At 37.4% G+C, this 18,287-nt stretch overlaps 3 protein-coding genes across 3 annotated transcripts in view; all 3 read left to right on the forward strand.

Annotated features, from left to right (window-relative positions):
* LOC146139977 (integrator complex subunit 3-like) overlaps positions 1 to 18,287 on the forward strand; it is a 58,320-nt gene that overhangs the window by 12,159 nt on the left and 27,874 nt on the right. The window contains exons 17-23 of the mRNA XM_083391443.1: positions 221 to 332; positions 1,196 to 1,308; positions 2,291 to 2,455; positions 3,400 to 3,559; positions 4,381 to 4,525; positions 4,992 to 5,154; positions 6,008 to 6,190. Coding sequence (XP_083247569.1) covers positions 221 to 332; positions 1,196 to 1,308; positions 2,291 to 2,455; positions 3,400 to 3,559; positions 4,381 to 4,525; positions 4,992 to 5,154; positions 6,008 to 6,190 — 1,041 coding nt within the window. The remainder of the gene's footprint in view (positions 1 to 220; positions 333 to 1,195; positions 1,309 to 2,290; positions 2,456 to 3,399; positions 3,560 to 4,380; positions 4,526 to 4,991; positions 5,155 to 6,007; positions 6,191 to 18,287) is intronic.
* LOC146139978 (coadhesin-like) lies at positions 7,455 to 14,888 on the forward strand. Its single transcript, XM_083391530.1, has 10 exons — positions 7,455 to 8,753; positions 9,347 to 9,509; positions 10,634 to 10,794; positions 11,261 to 11,424; positions 12,137 to 12,322; positions 12,761 to 12,889; positions 13,274 to 13,411; positions 13,738 to 13,824; positions 14,434 to 14,541; positions 14,787 to 14,888. The coding sequence occupies exons 1-10, from the start codon at positions 8,603 to 8,605 to the stop codon at positions 14,850 to 14,852; spliced, it is 1,353 nt and encodes a 450-aa protein (XP_083247656.1). The 5' UTR covers positions 7,455 to 8,602; the 3' UTR covers positions 14,853 to 14,888.
* LOC146139979 (uncharacterized) lies at positions 15,049 to 18,158 on the forward strand. The gene is made up of 6 exons (XM_083391531.1): positions 15,049 to 15,069; positions 15,364 to 15,471; positions 16,108 to 16,137; positions 16,356 to 16,463; positions 17,151 to 17,375; positions 18,087 to 18,158. The coding sequence occupies exons 1-6, from the start codon at positions 15,049 to 15,051 to the stop codon at positions 18,156 to 18,158; spliced, it is 564 nt and encodes a 187-aa protein (XP_083247657.1).

The raw sequence follows: 18,287 nt of genomic DNA on the forward strand, positions 1-18,287 counted from the left end.
AATCTAGGAAGGATAGATAATTGTAATGCTATTTGGAGTTTAAATTTTATTATTTAATTTATTAGTATTAGCATATCCCAGGTATATAAAAATTGGTATCGGTTATGGGTTGAAAAAACATAAAAAAATCGGTTATCGGCATCGGTCTGAAAAAGTAATATCGGTCGATCTCAACATATAACGTTTTAATTAAACGAGCTACGTACATTGCTACACAAAGGCTCGACGAAACGCTCCGAGATCTTATCCAGCAGTTGCAGGACACGGATCGAACTGACCTGGATGAGAGGTGCGAACGGATTCAGGACATCGTTGATCACGTGCTCTCCTTGGTAAGTCGCTTGTGTTTTATGCAGGAAATGCAGTTAAACCTGTGACACTGCAAAAATGAAATATGTAAACATGACTGGAGTCCAGAAAACTAAGAAGATAAACTTGGATAGCAGCCAAAGTTGTTCTTTTAAAAGTTTAAATAATCTATTGACGAACAGGTGTTTTGCAAGCCTGAAAGTCCAGAAGAATAAGAAGCTGAAATTGAGATAACAGCCAGAGTTAATCTATTAATAGTTGAAATAAAATTTATTGAATAACAGGTGTTTTGCAAACGTCATGATTAATTATAAAATTATTCGTTTTTTTTCTTAATACTAAATTTCACAATGTTTCAGTTTTTGGAAGCCATTTATTGAATGTTATGCATACTTTTCTATTAGCTAAATTAATTTGTAAAAGGTTTGTTTTAGGTAAAAGTACAATAACGTAAAAGTTTTCGTCAAGATGCAATACAAAAAAAATACTTGATGGGTTAATTGTTATTGTCAACATTTACGTTTTTTTATAAAAAAACATTCATTTAAAACAATATGGGCACAATTTGAGTCCTGAGGTCGTTGCTAAGAATACAGTTAGCTTCAACAGGTATCGCTATTCTGTCAAGCGAAGTTAAATCAACCAAATTGGTTCTCAACCGGGGTCCCGCGGCACTCTAGGGTGCCATTTTTAACGCTCAAGGGTGCCGAGAGATATTTTAACTTCTTTGGGATTCTTAATATCATTTATTGCAACGTTACAGTTAACCACTCAGTAAAAATACGAGCAAGAGTGCCGCGAACTATTTATAATTTCTGTAGGGTGCCGCAAGTCATAAAAGGTTCCAAAACACTGTTGTAAACCATCAAATTTTGTTGCTGTCCAGGACGAGTTTGACACCGAGGTATCGACTCCTCTATCTTCCTGCCTCACTTTCCTGCTCTCCGATCACTTCCACAAGTCGGTGCTCAACTTTCCCTCGTGCGATCTCACCGACGAGTAAGATGTGTTTTGCATCCCGCCTATTGTCGGTGTTTTATTTGAAATTGTAAAGGTAGATATTATATAGGTACAGCGTTTCTATATGTGGGTGCCGTTTTTGTTCCCCAGTACGAAATCCTAGGCTTGATAACAGAATACACATTATGTATAGCCTAGGTATATTTTAGTTGATGAAATGCGGTGACTGACCTACTTACAATCCTGAGCAGGCTGATTGATTTCGGTAAGCCTCTCCGAAGGCAACTTTTTTTGTAGGTACAGGGTTGGTACTAAATTACTATTTACGCTCGCCGGTCGGGGAAATATCTGGCAATCAGCACTCGATTAAGTCCAGCCAGTGCCTTCTCACCATGTTGAAAACGAATACTGACTAAAGAGATATTGGAAACATTCAACATGCTACCTACTTTAGTATTGGCTTTGGTACGTCTTAGTCCATAAAGACACTTACCCAAAATTTTAACCCTGGTCTCTGAGGTATCAAACGAGGTTCAGTCGAGTCGAGTTGTGCCGTTGATTTCCTTTTTACAGGGCGTATATCATCCCGTTATGCTCTACAGATTCTGTCAAATACCATGTAAAAAGATCGTTGGTCATGCAAATTTTTTTCTGCAATTTTATTTTTGAAACGCTATCCGGTTGCTTTTCTTGATCGTGGAGTTTTGTTAAAAAGCCGATTCAAGAAAGACCCCAACCGCTGAAAAAAACTATATACTAAACTTTTTTTTATGATGTTTATAATTTAAAAATAACATGCTATGTTAAAAGATCGCAGGAAATGCTGCAAGTTTTCTTTTAAAACGCTACCCTCGCTTGTCTCAATCGTGGAGTTTTGTTAAAAAGCCGTCTTTAGAGAAAGACTCCTACCATTAAAAAAAACTATATACAAAATATTTTTTTTCTTAGACCTGTTTGACCAGCACACCGAAACTATAATTGGCGGATGATGTTTTTACCACTTTGTTTCTGCTTCCTCCAGGTACCTGGAGAGCTGCGTTGAGAAGCCGCTCCACGTGATCTTCCGCAACCTCTACCAGAGCAGGAAAGATGAGGACTCGTTTTCCGTTCTCCTCCAGCTGCTGTCGGAGATGTACGGACTCCAGTCGCGCCTCGGATATCACCTCCTCTTCTTCTTGGCCGTCAAGTGAGTCATTTTGAACGCGTTTATTTTATTTGCTCTTAAAATTAACACATAAGACGGAAATACCCGACTTAAAAAAAGTCTGGTCTAGGGTAATTACCGAAAAATGAGAATTGACAGTTTAGATAGGAAAGTTTTGACTCAATGATATGACATGGTATATTTCAACACTATATACAAGGGTGCATCACAAACTTTTCACAAACATTTTTACCAACGAAGCCGTCATGAAATAGTCTCTATTTTCTCAAGTTTGTTTGAATGCTGTTTTATGACATGCAATAGAACTCACAAGCAGCCTGCAGCCAAAATCAAACTCTTACTGACAGTTTGCAAAACTTAGGCAGCTCCGCCGTTTAATAGACATGATTATCTGCGTATGCATAATGATTTTTCACATCGCTTTTACCTTAGTTCACCTTTTATGTCAACAGGGTGCTTGAGTTCGTCACAACAACTTTAAGGGGAAACAAATTTTGAAGAGCACTGATCTAGTTGTTTTATTTATTAAATGATTGCACTATTTAGTTTTTTAAAACAAGGGGTATGTAATCCATCGAGCTCATATCAGGTGTAACAAACGTAAAACGCTAAGAACCACTGCTACATGGATGCCCCCGGTGATTTTTTAAGGTGTTTTGGGGACCGAAACGGTCAAATTTCTTCAGCGGTTTCCCAAATTTTGGACTTGCAACTGTTTGGTATTTAAATGAAACACTTGCGGTCTCTTAAAACTACTTAGCGGTCACCCAAACCAAACCTTAAAAAAACCTGGATGCCCCCACAATAAAAACATGTATAAAAAGCATTTATACATTGCCGTTAAATAACAAACTTATTCCACAACTTTCTAGCTCCTCTTGCAAACACAAAAATATGCTTAAGTTTAACAAAATGTGTCCAACAGTTTTACAATTTATTTACCTTTCACATCCGTTAAATTTTAGAAAACGGGTGTTTGCGGAGGACAACATGCAAATCTACGAGTCGTTCGCGCAGACCACGCAACTGGGCGACACTTACAACTGCCTCATGATGGACATGAAGAGCTGTCAGGAGGATGACGTCACAATGCTCGTCTTCCTTGTCCCGCACGTCTTCAAAGAGGCATGACCACGTCGTCTTTGTCAATTTTAACAGTAGTTAGAACCAGTGAAAGATGCACAATTGCACACACATATATGTGTTAACATTTGTGAACTAGCCCTTCTGAGGTTGAAATTTGGCCAACGATTACGGCTCAGCAACTTCAAAAGGACTATAAGTTTTTAACACACAAATGTGTGTGCACCTTTCATTGATTAATGATATGGCACTGCAGATCAACTTCAATATAAAGTTGCTTGTACTAACAGAATGTAGCAAGCATTGGTGTATGGTTAATTCTCGACTCGCTCCTCTCTGAGCTTGTGTAGCTCAGTTGGTAGAACACGATCCCGGCTTGATCGGAGGTCGTGAGTTCGAACCTCACTACAGGCTAGTTGTTTTTCTAGCTTGTCGTGCTTGTATCATTGATCGACAAATTCGGTGAGTCTGCAATGCCTTTTCGTTGTACTATAGTTAGAACCAGGTAACACTTAGTTCAGGATTATTTTTTTTTATTTTTACCAAAGCTAAACCAATATTTTTCGCCGAATTTTTGTCACCTTGTAAGTATAAAAGTTCTACTGCTCTTTATTTCTTCCACATGCAATTCATCATACTTACGATCGAATGTGCCTCCAAATATAAATAGCATATCGCAACGTTTCTTATTCTCCCTGTAACTGCAATTTCAGGTTCAAACGTATTTGTTTAACGTGATACAAGGAAATTACAACGCTTGCCAATCCGATAGGTGTATTTTACCGTTGTTGGTAAACTTCGTACGACCGATAACAGCTCATCAAATCCTTTCTCCAAGCGACAATATATATATATATTCAAAGTTCCCCGAGCACTGCGTGGGCAACAGTGAGCTGCTGAACATCGTCGTGGCAGTACTAGATCCGCAACAACTCGAAGAGCTGCAGTGTCTTGTCATGATGGGAGAGCTAGTCGTTATGAAGCGGGAAAGCGCGCTCAATGTGATTCGTAAGTCGAGCTCAACGCAACATTGTTAAGTGTGATATTTTGCATTTTGCAATGATTGGAAAACATGTATAGCCTTCATTGTAGAACAGCGAAGGTACTGGTCGCATGTTTGCCACTGATTGTGTTTGAAATGGATTTACTAAATACTTCACCACACTAAAAATAACACCTTATACAGATACGGCCCTTGTGGGAGCGGCATTAATCGACAGACGTGGTATAAATTGTGGCAATTATTTGCGTAACCGTAGAAGAAAATGTTTAGCTCTCATAGTTCTCAAATTCCCCTACAGTTTGGCAAAAAATGTGAAAGATCTCTTTGCCTTAACAGCGTTTTAAAGGTTTGCTTTTAAAGGGTTTTGTCTGCGTGACCAATGTAATCTAATGCTTTCCCAATTAATTAGTCATTAAACACTTATACTGATTGACTAAAGGGTAAGTTTTACAAATCGCGTTATGCTTCCAGACACGAGTCTCGAATGGGAGACGTTCGAACAATATTGCGTCTGGCAACTCTTCGCTGTTCATGACATCTCACCCGAGGTGGTGCTTCCCCTGGTGCAGAAGCTCAGCTCGAAGACGCACGCCGAGGCCTTATCCATGCTGCTGCTCGCCTTCAAGCACCTCAAGTAAGACATTGCAGAGTTGTTTTAATCTTGTAAAGTATTCTATTGTCTTCGATTTTCCTATTGCAAAGTTGTTAAAAATGCTTTGTTTTTCTGAATTTGTTTTGTGTGCAGCTTAATTTACGTGTTTTAAGAGTGTCACAGGAAAACTTTATTTGAACTATATTCTTTAAACACGTCAAATGATCCAACTATAAATTATAAACCTGTGAACTAAAACATCTTTAAATGTCTTGAACTTATTTCCTAAAACTGTGTGGCAAGTGGGCAACCCTGTATAGCAATCACGCAATTGGAATGCGCCGCTTCGTTCTTCTATCGCCGGTTTATGCAACCGACCCTACAGCTTTTAGTTTTTGGTTTTATTTTTGTAATTAACGAAAACTAAAAAACAGCCAGTTACACAAACGGTTTTAACTGATGCACTTTGCGTGCATACGTTTTTTTCAGTTTGGATACACCTGTTTACTTTTTTACCACCCGCAACGAACTACCCCTTTCTTTGTATTTGTATTGCATTTTTCCCTGTAGTTAAATCTGAAATAAAAGCTTAGCCTTTTTAAGGGCACTGGCTGTCCAGACTAGTAATATGTATGTGGTTATCATTGATCACAACGATTTTCCTTAAGCTATATCACATAATATATAAATGCATATATTTAATGTTTCAGTTTTGGAATATGTTTGGATGTTTTGTAAACCTCCGCCAATCTTTACTTAGGGCCAGCCTATACATAACCACTAGTGGTTCAAAGCTTTTCCTAATCCGCTAACGTTATTTAGTTTCTTGCGTTGTATGTGCAATGTGCATTTGCATTTGACCGGAAGGAAAATGTTAACTTGAACGTATTTGTAGGCCGACCCAGGAGATGGTCAAGAACGTGATCTCGCGCCAATGTGATGACGTCGACCGCTTCGCCACGTCACTATTGCGTCACTGGTCGATTGAGCACATGAGCCTGCTGGCCGAGCACCTAACCGTACTTTTAACCAAGAGCAAGCCCAGGAACACTCCGCCGAGGAAAGGACTCAGGCAAAGGTAAGTACTTTTTTGATTTTATATGAAGTTTTCTATGCTTTACATGAAAACAAGAACTTTAAATAAAGTAGGAACTAGTGTCTTGATTGCTTTTAAGAAGTAGGTAACGGTGTGATCATATACGTTGGGTTGCAAACTTGCTTTTGTCGGCGATATATTTATATAAATATTTTGAAGTTGTTTTATCAACCAAGACAGAGCTCACAGCTCTTAGGTCATCAAGTTATTGAAACCAAGGCAGTCTGTTATATGGATATTTTATCTGGCAGAGCGGAGGTCAACAGTTAGCAAAGATATAGTTCAAGTAGCAAGGTAAAGGTTTAATGTTTTATACAAGTGAAGGCAGGGTAGATTAGAAAAAAACTTGCAAGGATCACCATTGCTATCAAGACTATCGTTTAAATTTAATCAATGACATTACCGTTCATCAACAGCACAGCAGTGACCATTCGCTGTCTGGATTAATACCTAACAATACTAACCTTACAAGCAATATAAATCATTTGCGTTAAACAAAACATTTTTAATAGCAAAGTGTACCCCCATTTTTGTTTATTCGCCCGTATTTGGATATGCTATAGGTTTCTTGTTTAAGCATCGTAACTATATGTGGTTTGCGTTTTGGTTCGACCCTTTCTGGCCCTCTAATGAACGCTCTGTTTGTTGTCAGTTTGTTCGTCGTTTCCTTCCTTTTAATCGAAAATAAAACGATAACCCCGCGATAAAAAATTGACAACATATGTGTTTTTTTGGTATTTTTGTGACGGCTCCTTGCCTCGTAAACAACTAGCTTTTGTTTTGTTTTTCGATAAATGTTCTTTCGTTCCAATTTGACAATAAAAAAAGATTTTTTCTGACCAGCGTTTACACTCGAAACTGGCACTGGTATTGCATCATTCATTTGAAAATAACATTATAAGACAGCAACTGCTCACATTTAACCAGAACTCACAAATATTTACGTATAGCCTGTGTATGTGTGGTTTACATTAAATGTCGCGCCAATTACAAAAAAGCCAATAAATGTATGTAAAAAAAAAACGTGTGTAAGAACTATATATTTTGTCGCGGCCCATCAGAAGCAAATCGTATCATATGGCGGGTCAATGTTACAGAGGCGTATCCGGGATTTAGTTTAAATCTTACATATGACGTTACAAGTTACGACATTATGTGACGACATGATTCAAGTAATCGAAACGCGCTGCTCCGAAAAAATTGTTGTACCCCTATGTAACGGACCCAAATCAAAAGAAAAACGGTTAAAGGTAGCAACAAATAAAGTTTGGGGAACTCACAGCAGTTAGATAAAAAAGGAACAAAATGCAACAATGTAATTTGATCCACAGCCAATAAAAAATATACGCTGTGGTAGAACATAGCTGCATTAAATAACAACTGTAAAAATTCCTTACCATAATAATTGTTGGGAAAATATTATTATTATTGTTTGTTTTAGGAGCCATATCAATATTAAACTTTCACCAAGAACTGGTGTACCGCCCCCAATAAAGTTGTATTCGATATTTTAGGCTTGTGTGTGTTATTTGATCTTTGATTATTAAATTGAGAAACTTCTGAGCCCGTATATGGTTCATAGTTTTCCATTGGTTTGGGCGAGATTAATTTTACAAGAACGCTTAAGAGTTTTATTTGGTTTATATATTTATTATCGAGTATAGTTTTTCGTTTTTCGACAAAACTGCAAGCGTCTACGTCTCGGATAAGGTGACGTATTCGCTTCCCGCAAAGCTAAAACGCTTTCTCTCATTTGCCTGAACAACGCGACAAAACAAGAGTGCCAGTATTGGGCGTGGTGGCGGTGCTTTAATTGCTGAGCCTTTGTTTAATTTAGCTATAGAAAGGAGTAAAAAATTAGGTCGATTTATAAAGACACCGATGCCTTTCTTACAATAGCGCTAGAAAGTTTTGAGAAACGTTAAACTGTGTATTTTAGTTACTAACTCACGTCGTCATTCTCTGTTAAAGCAACGTATATTGGCAAACGTTGGTGAAACTGCATATTACCAAGAGTCACATGGCAAAATAGCATCGAAACTTGACGCAACAAATTACAAATATGATTGTGGTACGAGTTGGTAGATCTCTCTGTTAATAAAATAAGTTAACCTTTTTTCAAACTATTTACCTAACTCCAGAGATTGGGTTATTCAGTCTACAGTTTAATTCTAGTAAACTATATGTTAGTATGTATGGAATTTATGCGAAAGACAGAGTTCGGTAGGATTTCACTTGTTGGCGTATTGACGAATAACGTGTGATTACTGCCAAACAATTAGCTTTAACAAAAATAGTTATATCGTTATTTCTAAATAGGTTAGAGAAGTACCTAAAAAAATATAACCTAAGCCTAAAGGTCAAGAAATAAGGTAAGTGGTAATTTTCCGGACGATGGTTCTTCCTTCTTCACGGCGAGGCATCTTCTGTCTTCTCTTCGCGACTCTTGGTTTCGCAGATGCCACCTACTTCTCTCTCTGGACTCCGTGGGATCCCTCATCAACGGATCCAACAAGGATGAGGAGCAGGACTTGTCTTCCTCAAAGTGAGATACCTTTTGTTAGAGATTTGATTAAATTGCGCGCAAAAATGTATTCAAATAGCCTATTTTTGAAGATTTACACGTAACAAATTACCGATCATAAAATATAAATTTTAGGTTGAATATTCGTTAGGTTTAACATTAAATTTCAAAGTAGGAAGTATTGAATTGTCATTTTTGTTTCTGGAGTAGCTAAACAATTAAAACCGAACAGTAGTATTTAATTATTTGACCCAGGTGTGGTAATTTGTTGCGTTTAACTGCTAAAATATATAATCTCCTGTAGCTTGTTTGTGTTGTCAGTGTGTGCCGCAAATTAATTCTGTTTCTTTGGATTGAATGACTTTGCACCATCAAATAAAACTTACTAAACAAAACAAACATCAAATCTGTAAAAGCAGTCAATGTTGAAAATTAATAAAGAGTTATTCGAAACGGCCACAAAATGCTACCTACTTCTGAATGGGCTTTGAAATTCTTATTACGTTTTTACCGTCAATCATTATGCTCCAAAAGCTGTCCCTCGAGTCAATTTAAACTATACGGTTCCACGGTTTGTCGCCCAGATTTTTAAACGCACTTTTCTTTTCCTCCAGGCCCCTTCCAGGAATGCACCCAGAGCCATTTCGTGGAGCAGTTCGACAACTGTCCATCCGCCTGCACCCCCGACCCCTCCACACAGTCGTCGACCGGTTGCCAGGGAATGTGCGCCGACGCCAACAACACGGTGACGTTCGACTGCGGCGTGAGCGGCTGCACGTGAGTTAACATAAAGTTTCGACCTTGTTTTTTCTATTGAATTACCCTGTTACGAAAAAGAACGTGGTGACATTGCAATTTGCAACATAGGGGCTACTTAAGTTTTCATTTGATTATGTAAAGATTTTTACTTCGGTGACCGCATTGCTTATGCTGCATTATCTTTTCTTATAATGATTTTAGTCCTTGAAGAAATGAGTTTATAAACTGCATAAAATACATTAAAATTAATCCCATGGTAAACTAATGTAACTTCTTTTTGTAATTTTAAACAGCTAGGGTTTATATCCTCCCCTCAAGTGCCAACTGTATATTAATCCTCTCTTTTATGATTGATCAATATATGTGCGTGCGTTTACAAATATTTCGAAGTTTTGTTTTCTTGAATAAAATACTACTAAATTGGCACCTAAAATTACATCAAAGGGCATAAATTAGCGTTTTGCTCATTACCGGCCGAACAAAAACAGTTTCTTTTTTCGGATTTATGCAAAACTCCTAAAAATGCCTAGTTGATACTTTTGGTATATCAAAAAGACCAACGACTAAAGTCAAAAAAACAATCGCCCTTATGCTTACTGCAAATTTTCCAACAGCTTTTCTTTGAGTTAAACAATAATGAACCAAGTTCGCCTTACCAACCTTAAAGCAATACATTTGCACGCTTCGAGTTATCAATTTTACCATAGAAGTATGGTTATTGGGTATTATTGTCACAGTTATGACGTAATTTTGATATCGGATCGTACTGCTTTACTTTTATCCCAAAACATCTGGTATCGAAATAAATTACTTACCGTACAGCAATGAATTAGAGCAAAATGCGACAGTCTAATCTAATTTAGAAAAATTAAAATGCTGTAAGTGTAGTTCGAATCTCATTTTCAACAGGATAAACAAATCTAGTTCTCTAAGTGTGTAAAACACTTAATTATTTCTTATAAATCACAATTTTACTTTTTTTTTTTTTTTTTTTTTTTTTTTTTTTATCAATCACAATTTTATAAATCACAATTTTTACGAAATAAATTATGAGTTGCCCAACGGTTCATTAAATGCAAAAGTTCGAAATAAATTACTTACCGTACAGCACTGTGTAGTAAAACATCCCCATCTCTTTTCAGTTTCTCGATCAAGTACATGTGCATCGATCTGGCCTCCTGCGCGGCGTCATGGACCACCTGGAACGACCTGACACCGTGTGGAGTGTGCGGGATCGCCACCCGAGTCAGACAGCGCCAATGCAGGGACGTTAATACAGCGGCGCTTTCCACAGCTTGTCCAGGTTAATATCTTTGGTCGGTTTGTATGTTGAACGGCTTTCATCACGGAATTGTATGAGCCCTGTATGTAACACGTTAGGCCAAGCGAAATATCTTTGTGATATTAAAGCCGCGCCGATACCTCATTAAGCTGCCTTTATATCAATGCCCGTTTCTGTACTTATAAAAAAGACTTCATTCACTACCTAATACTACCAATTTAGTACACTAAAACGTCTTCATTATGAGCTGCCCGATTTTCTTTTTTTCCATCAAATACTACCAATTTAGTTTTAACCTTCTACAACAACAATATCTCAACCGTTAGCCTAGCGTAACTGTGTGATAAGTTAAAGGGTTAAGAACACACGGAATACTGTACGGATTGCAACTGAATTTGTTTGGTATTTCACCAGCCTTCATTTTCGCAAATAATGACAACCAGCGCCACCCACTTATCAGCAATTTAATGCAGTTTTGTTTGGCCAGGTGCTCCTGGAGTGGACAACCAGAACCAGACGGTAATATGCACCAACACCGAGCCTTGTCCAGTCTACACACAGTGGAGCGAGATTGGAAGTTGCTCGTCAACTTGTGGCGGAGGATTGCAGAATCGGACCAGGACCTGCGTTGATAACAGCGGACCCACAACTGTAAGTGAAAATTTCCGAAAAAAAGATTAATTTTAATTATTTTTCTGTTTTTCTTCATGTGGGCTATGGTAGAGCATCTTTTTCTGTAGTCTGCTCGTTTTGGGAACTGTTTCCCCTAAATCATCTATAGTTGAATCATTCTTGAACAATTAGATAGCTCTAGTTTTTTAATTCAATGAATTAGAGCAAAATGCGACAGTCTAATCTAATTTAGAAAAATTAAAATGCTGTAAGTGTAGTTCGAATCTCATTTTCAACAAAAATATTTTACAGCCACGAAATAAATTATGAGTTGCCCAACGGTTCATTAAATGCAAAAGTTGTTTTTTTACTTGGAAGAAACGCACCGACTGTTGAAATTCCTTTATAACAGTGGTTCTTAAACTTTTTTTACCGCTGACTCCTAAAAAATGTTTTGCTTCGCGTGGACGGTAAAAAATGTCAAAGATTACGTCATAAATTGACGTCACAATACAATAGAATTAGGAAATCTGCTGATTTCAGGTCGAAAAATGTGAAAGTAAAAAAAACTCCAAATACATTCAGTGCAAAACCGTTTTATTTTTCAATAAATTAATTACTTCTTAAATATACACTATTATTTCAATTAGACCTTCATGAACCCCCTTAAACTAGTTCACGGACCCCAAAGGGATACATGGACCCCGGTTTAAAAAACCCTGCTTTATAATCTGTGCATTGTTTACACCAGGGTTGCACCGGGCCCGCCATGGATATGTTGCCCTGCGAAACTCAAGACTGTCCGGGGTACAGTCCCTGGTCTAATGGAACCTGCTCGTCGGCTTGCGCGGAGGGCACCTTCACAAGGACCAGGAACTGCACTTACCTCGGGGCTCTCTCAACTCTGTGCCCTGGCGCTATGGCCGATGGCACCCAGGTAACAACGCATATTATTTGGTATATTGATTAGACGTGCTCGTGATACATTACAAAGCATAAATGAGGTTACTTATTTAACAAAACATCACCTCTTTGTTGTATTTTTCCGATACTAATAGACCCCTCAGTAAACTTGTTTTAACAATTGCGGATTTAGGATGATTTGTCGAAGTAATTTTAACTTTAGTTATTTAAACTTAGATAGTAAAAGAGTAAAATTAAATAAACAGGAAATTTCAGCAGACACAGTATGAATAACTTCTGTATTTTGTCGAATGTGTTTTAATGATGGTACATATCCAAGGAAATATTGTTTTTTTAAGTGGTTACGAATTTACTTCCAAGCAACATACCCCAAATTGGGAAAAAATCGTTTTTTTGTAATAAATCGTCGCATTTCTTGTTCATGGAAAACGACTATACGTCTTTTAAACAGAACGAAACCCTTCCCTGCAACAACACCGGCGAGTGTGGCAACTGGGCTGCGTGGACCGATGGGCCTTGCTCACTCACTTGTGGAGGCGGATACTTGACAAGGACAAGAAACTGCAGCCTGAATATGATGGTAAGAACTGAAAATGCTAATACTTCCCAGCCAATTTCGAGGGATAAATCAGGGTATTATATTAGCATGTTGTCCAATAAACTCGCTTGTTGTTCAACTAATGACTATACCGATTGGTATTTAAGGGTACTATGAATGCGTTTGTATAGGCTTTTAACATTTGTTTTAAAGGAATAACTAGTTCAAGGCACATTTAATCATTAATCTTAAATATTTTCTTAAAAATGGTAAATTATAAGTTCTGTACCTTAATCGTTATGTTTCATGTGCATTATCTAATATGTTTACAAAAGTTAATATGTTTACAAAATCTATCATTTTGTTTTATGCCAAGTCCCTTTGTGTTAAAAGTCTAAATAATCTAACATCGTCGACATCGCTCAGGTATCCACAACTTGCGAGGGGGGCAACGGTTCGTCGTCTCAGGAGGAGATGACATCATGTAACAACGTGACGTGTCCATACTTTGGCAGTTGGGCAACCATGGGTCCCTGTAGTGCACCGTGCGACGGCGGAGTGCAAGTAAGTTTTGTGAAATTAAGAAATGTTCCAGATGTGACGTTACTTAAGTTTCTTTTAGTGTCATAAGTTTTCGCTTATTTCTTCAATTTTCTTTTTAGTCATATTTTTATGCTTATAGTATATGTATTATGCAGGCTAATCTGTGATTTATTTAACGTTTTTCAGAAAGAAACAATTATAACAATGTGTATATTTTTTGAAAAATGGGGAGCAATGAAATAATATTTGCACGCGAGAAATGCATTTCCTTTAAATGCGATGTACAATACATATTATAGTTTTTTTTGTGTGTTTTTTTTAGCAAAATGTCTAACTTTGCTTTGTAGAACTACACCCGGGAATGTATGTTAAACGGTAGCGTCACGACTGGTTGTTCAGGAAACTCAAGCAGGCAGGATCCGTGTAATACGGAGGTAAGCAAGTTTACCGCACGTTAATCCTAAACTAATTTGATAAAATATACCCAACAATGCAATCTGCCAATATTGTGTTTTCGATTCACCCATAAATGTTTTTGTTCCAACTGCGTTTTTTTATTTGACGTTTCTCAGGTTACACAGAGTTTTTCTGGTTTCGTGTCGTTTTTTTCCACAAGGCGAAAAAGCGGATTTGATAAAATTTGGTTACCAATTTTTGGTTATTTTGTTAAATTAGAAACTGAGATTTTTAAACTTGGTTTGAATTATGTTTTAACAGAAACATACATTAGGACAGGGGTTCTTAAACTGAGGCCCATGGACCCCTTGGGGGTACGTGAACTAGTTTTAGATGGTCCATTAAGGGCTAATGGAAATATTAGTGTATATTTAAGAAGCATTAATTTTTTTCAATTTAGCATGTCGTGTCTGTAAATTGTGGCCAACCGTGATCTACGCTAAGCAAAAAAAAATTATGGTCCGCGGTAAAAAAATTAAGAAACCCCTGCCTTATTTTTTATTTCGTTGTTTTTTGTTTCGTTCATTCTTAAAATTGCCGCCCTATTTGGGACTCATAGATTAAAGTAATTTAAATTTATTTTTTAGGCTTGCAACTTCACGGTTTGGTTTGACATTGGTTCGTGCAGCGTGTTATGCGACGGTGGCTCCAAAATGCAACAGAGGAATTGCACCACTATTGGATGCACGGCCGTCGTAAGTTAATTCGATAAACTCGTTTAAATTTATCCAGTGTAGAACGAAAAACGTTTTGTGAAAAAAATTAAAAACTTTTTTTAACAAAAAAACTGTGAATCTGTATGTAGTAAGTACATTATTCACTTATTTTACCGATAGCATGGACACCAAAAGTTTTTGTTGAATGATTCTGCGAAAAATGTCTTGACATGTGGAAGCTGTTACTTCCTTTGTTCTTATATTATTTCTTTTTAACATTTCAGGAATTTCAAAATGCTACCTGCAACACACAAGTAAGCTTATGTTCGCGTACCCTAATTTTTCTGTAGGCGTACATTTTTAGCAATGTATTTTAGAAATTTGGCACTTTTTTCTCCGTGATTCAATAACGACACGACGCAGCGAATATAATTACAATACACATCATCACGTATTGCTTAAAAATAAGAACAACCAGGTAATCCAGGTTGCTTATTAACTCAATATTTGGGTACACTATTCACGGATCTGTAATGTGGTTTAATAATGAATAAGCCAAAAGGTCGAGTAGCTAAATAATTCCCCAACTATAGAAACTCAGACTGATAACAATTGCGTCCCACCTTTTATAAGTGATGCATGAATTGCTTCTCAGTCATATTAACTGAAGATGATACAAGCTCGTATCAAAACGTGTTAATTATTAAAATGATGTCGATCTACGCGACCTTTTTGGCTTTGCGATACATTTACCAAGATTCTCAATTGTTTTTATTGTAATCGCCTAAACTTAAAGAAACGCCTTATTATTTTACTGTCGGACTGTTTTCTCATCAACTAGTCAATCAATTATTCGTCCAGGCGTGCAATTGTTCTGCTTGGACAGACGTCGGCGTGTGCAATCAAGCGTGCGACGGCGGTAACGTCACGCAAAATCGGACGTGTCTTATTCCAGCACAAGAAGCTTCAGTAAGTTAATACGAGTTTATTAAGGATTTTTAAATAAAGTTAAAAAGTTTTTACGTTATAACTTACTTGCACCACTAGGGGGCGATTATTTTTTCACCAAAAAATACGAAATTTTGACCTGAAAAATTTAAATCTTGACAAATTTTAACCTTTTTGTGGTTTCATAAAGACAAACAACTATAAAAATGCAAAACTATAAAATGTGGTGTAAACAGATGTAAAAAATTTTTAATAAAATTGAACGACGAATTTCAAAACGCTGACTAAAGTTTTGTTTTAATTTTTTATAAACGATTTATGTGCATTTTTATTCGATTCTGACTTGAAATAATTTTGACAAATTTGTACCTAACGTGTAAATTTTGACAAAATTTTGACATTTTTTGACAAATGAAAAAATAATCGCCCTACTACTACCTTATACGCGGTACACAAAAGGTTTTTTCATGGATACAAAATGTTTCAATGTGCTACCAATGTTTACGTTTTGATTATAGCTATTGGTCGTCAAAGAGTGAGTCGTGGCTTGTAACTAAATAAAATTTATAAGCCCGCTCTGTTTTGGGTTTAATTAGATTAAACTATTGTTTCCGCACAAGGTCTGGCAACTAAAGCACTGTGTAACTTTTGTTTCAGGAAGAAAGAGTCGTTTCATGCAACACCCAGGTACGGTTTGTTCACTACTGAATATACATTGCTTAAAACTTTATATAGAATGATACTGGTGTCGTAAACATTAAATTATTCGCCTGAATTTGCTTACGTAAATTAATAGCTTTTATTTGCCGCGTTTTGTATCTTCGATTTAATCCCTAACGCCATAGTTAAATACCCAACTGTGATCGTACTTTTTCCATTTCGACTAAATCCCTGCACCCTTCCAGGCTTGCACCTACGGCCCTTGGGTAGACACGTCATTATGTTCTGTGACGTGCGGCGGTGGTAACAAGAGCCAATCGCAGCAATGCAATGTTACCGGGTGCACCAAGCAAGTAAGTTGTGTTTAAATGTTTTTTGTTTATCCTTGTTGCTTTAAATCAGTGTTCGAACCGTTTTTCGTGGCATCCTAATTTCTTTACTGAACTTTTTCTAAACAAACAAAACATGAGACAAAGGCATAGATAAGATAAAATGTAGTTATAATTTCCCATGTGTTCGTGTGTATGTCCTACAGTTTTCTTAAATTTGGCACAAATACGCTCAAGACTAATCTCAAGAAATCTAACATGTGAAGTGCTGAAGTCGGCGACCCAATTGGGGTCTCGACCCATAGGTTAGGAAGCACTGCTTCAAACCATAAGCGGTTTAAGGAGTTCGAAAATGAATTAAAGGCTTCAGACTTACCCACCGAATTACGTTACTGTGTGTTGCCATTAAACAAGTAAACAAGAAATCTGTTGTGCCCAATCGAACTCGTGTTTACCTGAAATCGAGTTTAATGCACAAAAAGTACTCTAAAACGCGCTACAATCTGTATTTGCTTAGGGTTGAGAAACCTTAGTCTATGACCACCTAATTAAGTTAGACCTACAGTATAGTGTTTGGCTACACGCCAGCATAGAAACAAATTATAAGTTTTCTTTCAAAGCGCAATAAATTATATCGCCCATCTATTTATCTAAATGATCTGCCCCCAACAGCCACATTCCAAAATACGCAATGTGCTGTTTCCCTCGCAGAACACCCGAATTGTGGAGTGCAACACGGAGTCGTGTATCCTGGTCGGGGGCGGTAGCTTCACCTGGCTTGTAATACTGGCCACCCTGGTCGGTGCCGCCCTCCTGGCCTTACTAGTCTACCTCGTGGTGCCCCTTTGCTGTGCCGCCGGCGCCGGCGTGACCGTCAACACGACCGCCGCCCTCGCCATTGAATCGCTCCAGGTTGCCAGCCTTGGCGACATCGTGGTAAGAAAAACAAAACTTTTACTCACTGTGCTCCTATGATTTTCTTTCGCGGCACTCGAAAGCGTTGTCTCTGGAATTGTAATTTGTACTGTATTAGACTTATCTTGATTAAAGCGCTGTGTTAACTTATTCACTTCGACGAATTACAAGTTAATGGCCAGTTTAACTCATTACGTCGTTAGTCAAGTCATTTGCTTTGTAACATTATTAAGGCTGTTTGGCGAAGACTTTCGTCAGGTAATTTTCCTAAAAAAGTTGACGCAAGTGCAGCTATTTCGCAACAGTGACTTTGTGCAAATAGTCATTAAAACACTGTGAAGCGTTGTAAAAAGTTGTAAGTTATCACTGTTTTGTTCATTGAATAAACCCTTAGTCGTGGGACAAACCTAATTGTCCTCGAACTAAGCTATCGTATATATTTCATGGAGAACATATTACCGTGTATGCACTTGCATGATAACATCGACCAAGCAGCTGTTTTTAGAGTGGTTTAACCATATAATGGGGTGTTTTAAGTAACTTAGTAAAAAAAACTAAGCCAAATGTAGGCAACGTATTACAAATATTAATTAAAAAACAGCTCCTCTAGAGCCTATTAGCAACAGTTTATTGTATATTTACTCATCGCTACATCCTCTTTTTATGAAACAAACGCTTACATTGTTTTACTCTTTTTTTTTTTCATCACCTTTTATAATCCTCTTTTTACAGTGGTTCGGTCGACCTCGACTCGAGCCCAAACCGGTAGCTGGCATGTTCAAGGGCAATAAAACTCCAGGTTAGTTTAACACGACGCTTTAAAGCTCCGTTTGCCGCAATTTGTATTGTTACGATAAAAATGTTTGCGATGACCGTGTATCAAAGCTTTACTTAATTAATATCGGCTCACTCCCCACTCACACATTATTTTGC

This window comes from Ascidiella aspersa, chromosome 6, assembly GCF_963924565.1.
Source record: "Ascidiella aspersa chromosome 6, kaAscAspe10.2, whole genome shotgun sequence".
Taxonomy (NCBI): domain Eukaryota; kingdom Metazoa; phylum Chordata; class Ascidiacea; order Phlebobranchia; family Ascidiidae; genus Ascidiella; species Ascidiella aspersa.

Bases quoted from the DNA above. Each gene is read 5' to 3' on its own strand.
- LOC146139978 (XM_083391530.1), top strand. From the start codon at position 8,603: ATGGTTCTTCCTTCTTCACGGCGAGGCATCTTCTGTCTTCTCTTCGCG. The intron at 11,425-12,136 runs GTAAGTGAAAAT...TGTTTACACCAG, and splicing joins ATAACAGCGGACCCACAACT to GGTTGCACCGGGCCCGCCAT. The intron at 13,412-13,737 runs GTAAGTTTTGTG...TTTGCTTTGTAG, and splicing joins CGTGCGACGGCGGAGTGCAA to AACTACACCCGGGAATGTAT.
- LOC146139979 (XM_083391531.1), top strand. From the start codon at position 15,049: ATGAATAAGCCAAAAGGTCGA. The intron at 16,464-17,150 runs GTAAGTTGTGTT...TTTCCCTCGCAG, and splicing joins TTACCGGGTGCACCAAGCAA to AACACCCGAATTGTGGAGTG. The intron at 17,376-18,086 runs GTAAGAAAAACA...CTCTTTTTACAG, and splicing joins CCAGCCTTGGCGACATCGTG to TGGTTCGGTCGACCTCGACT.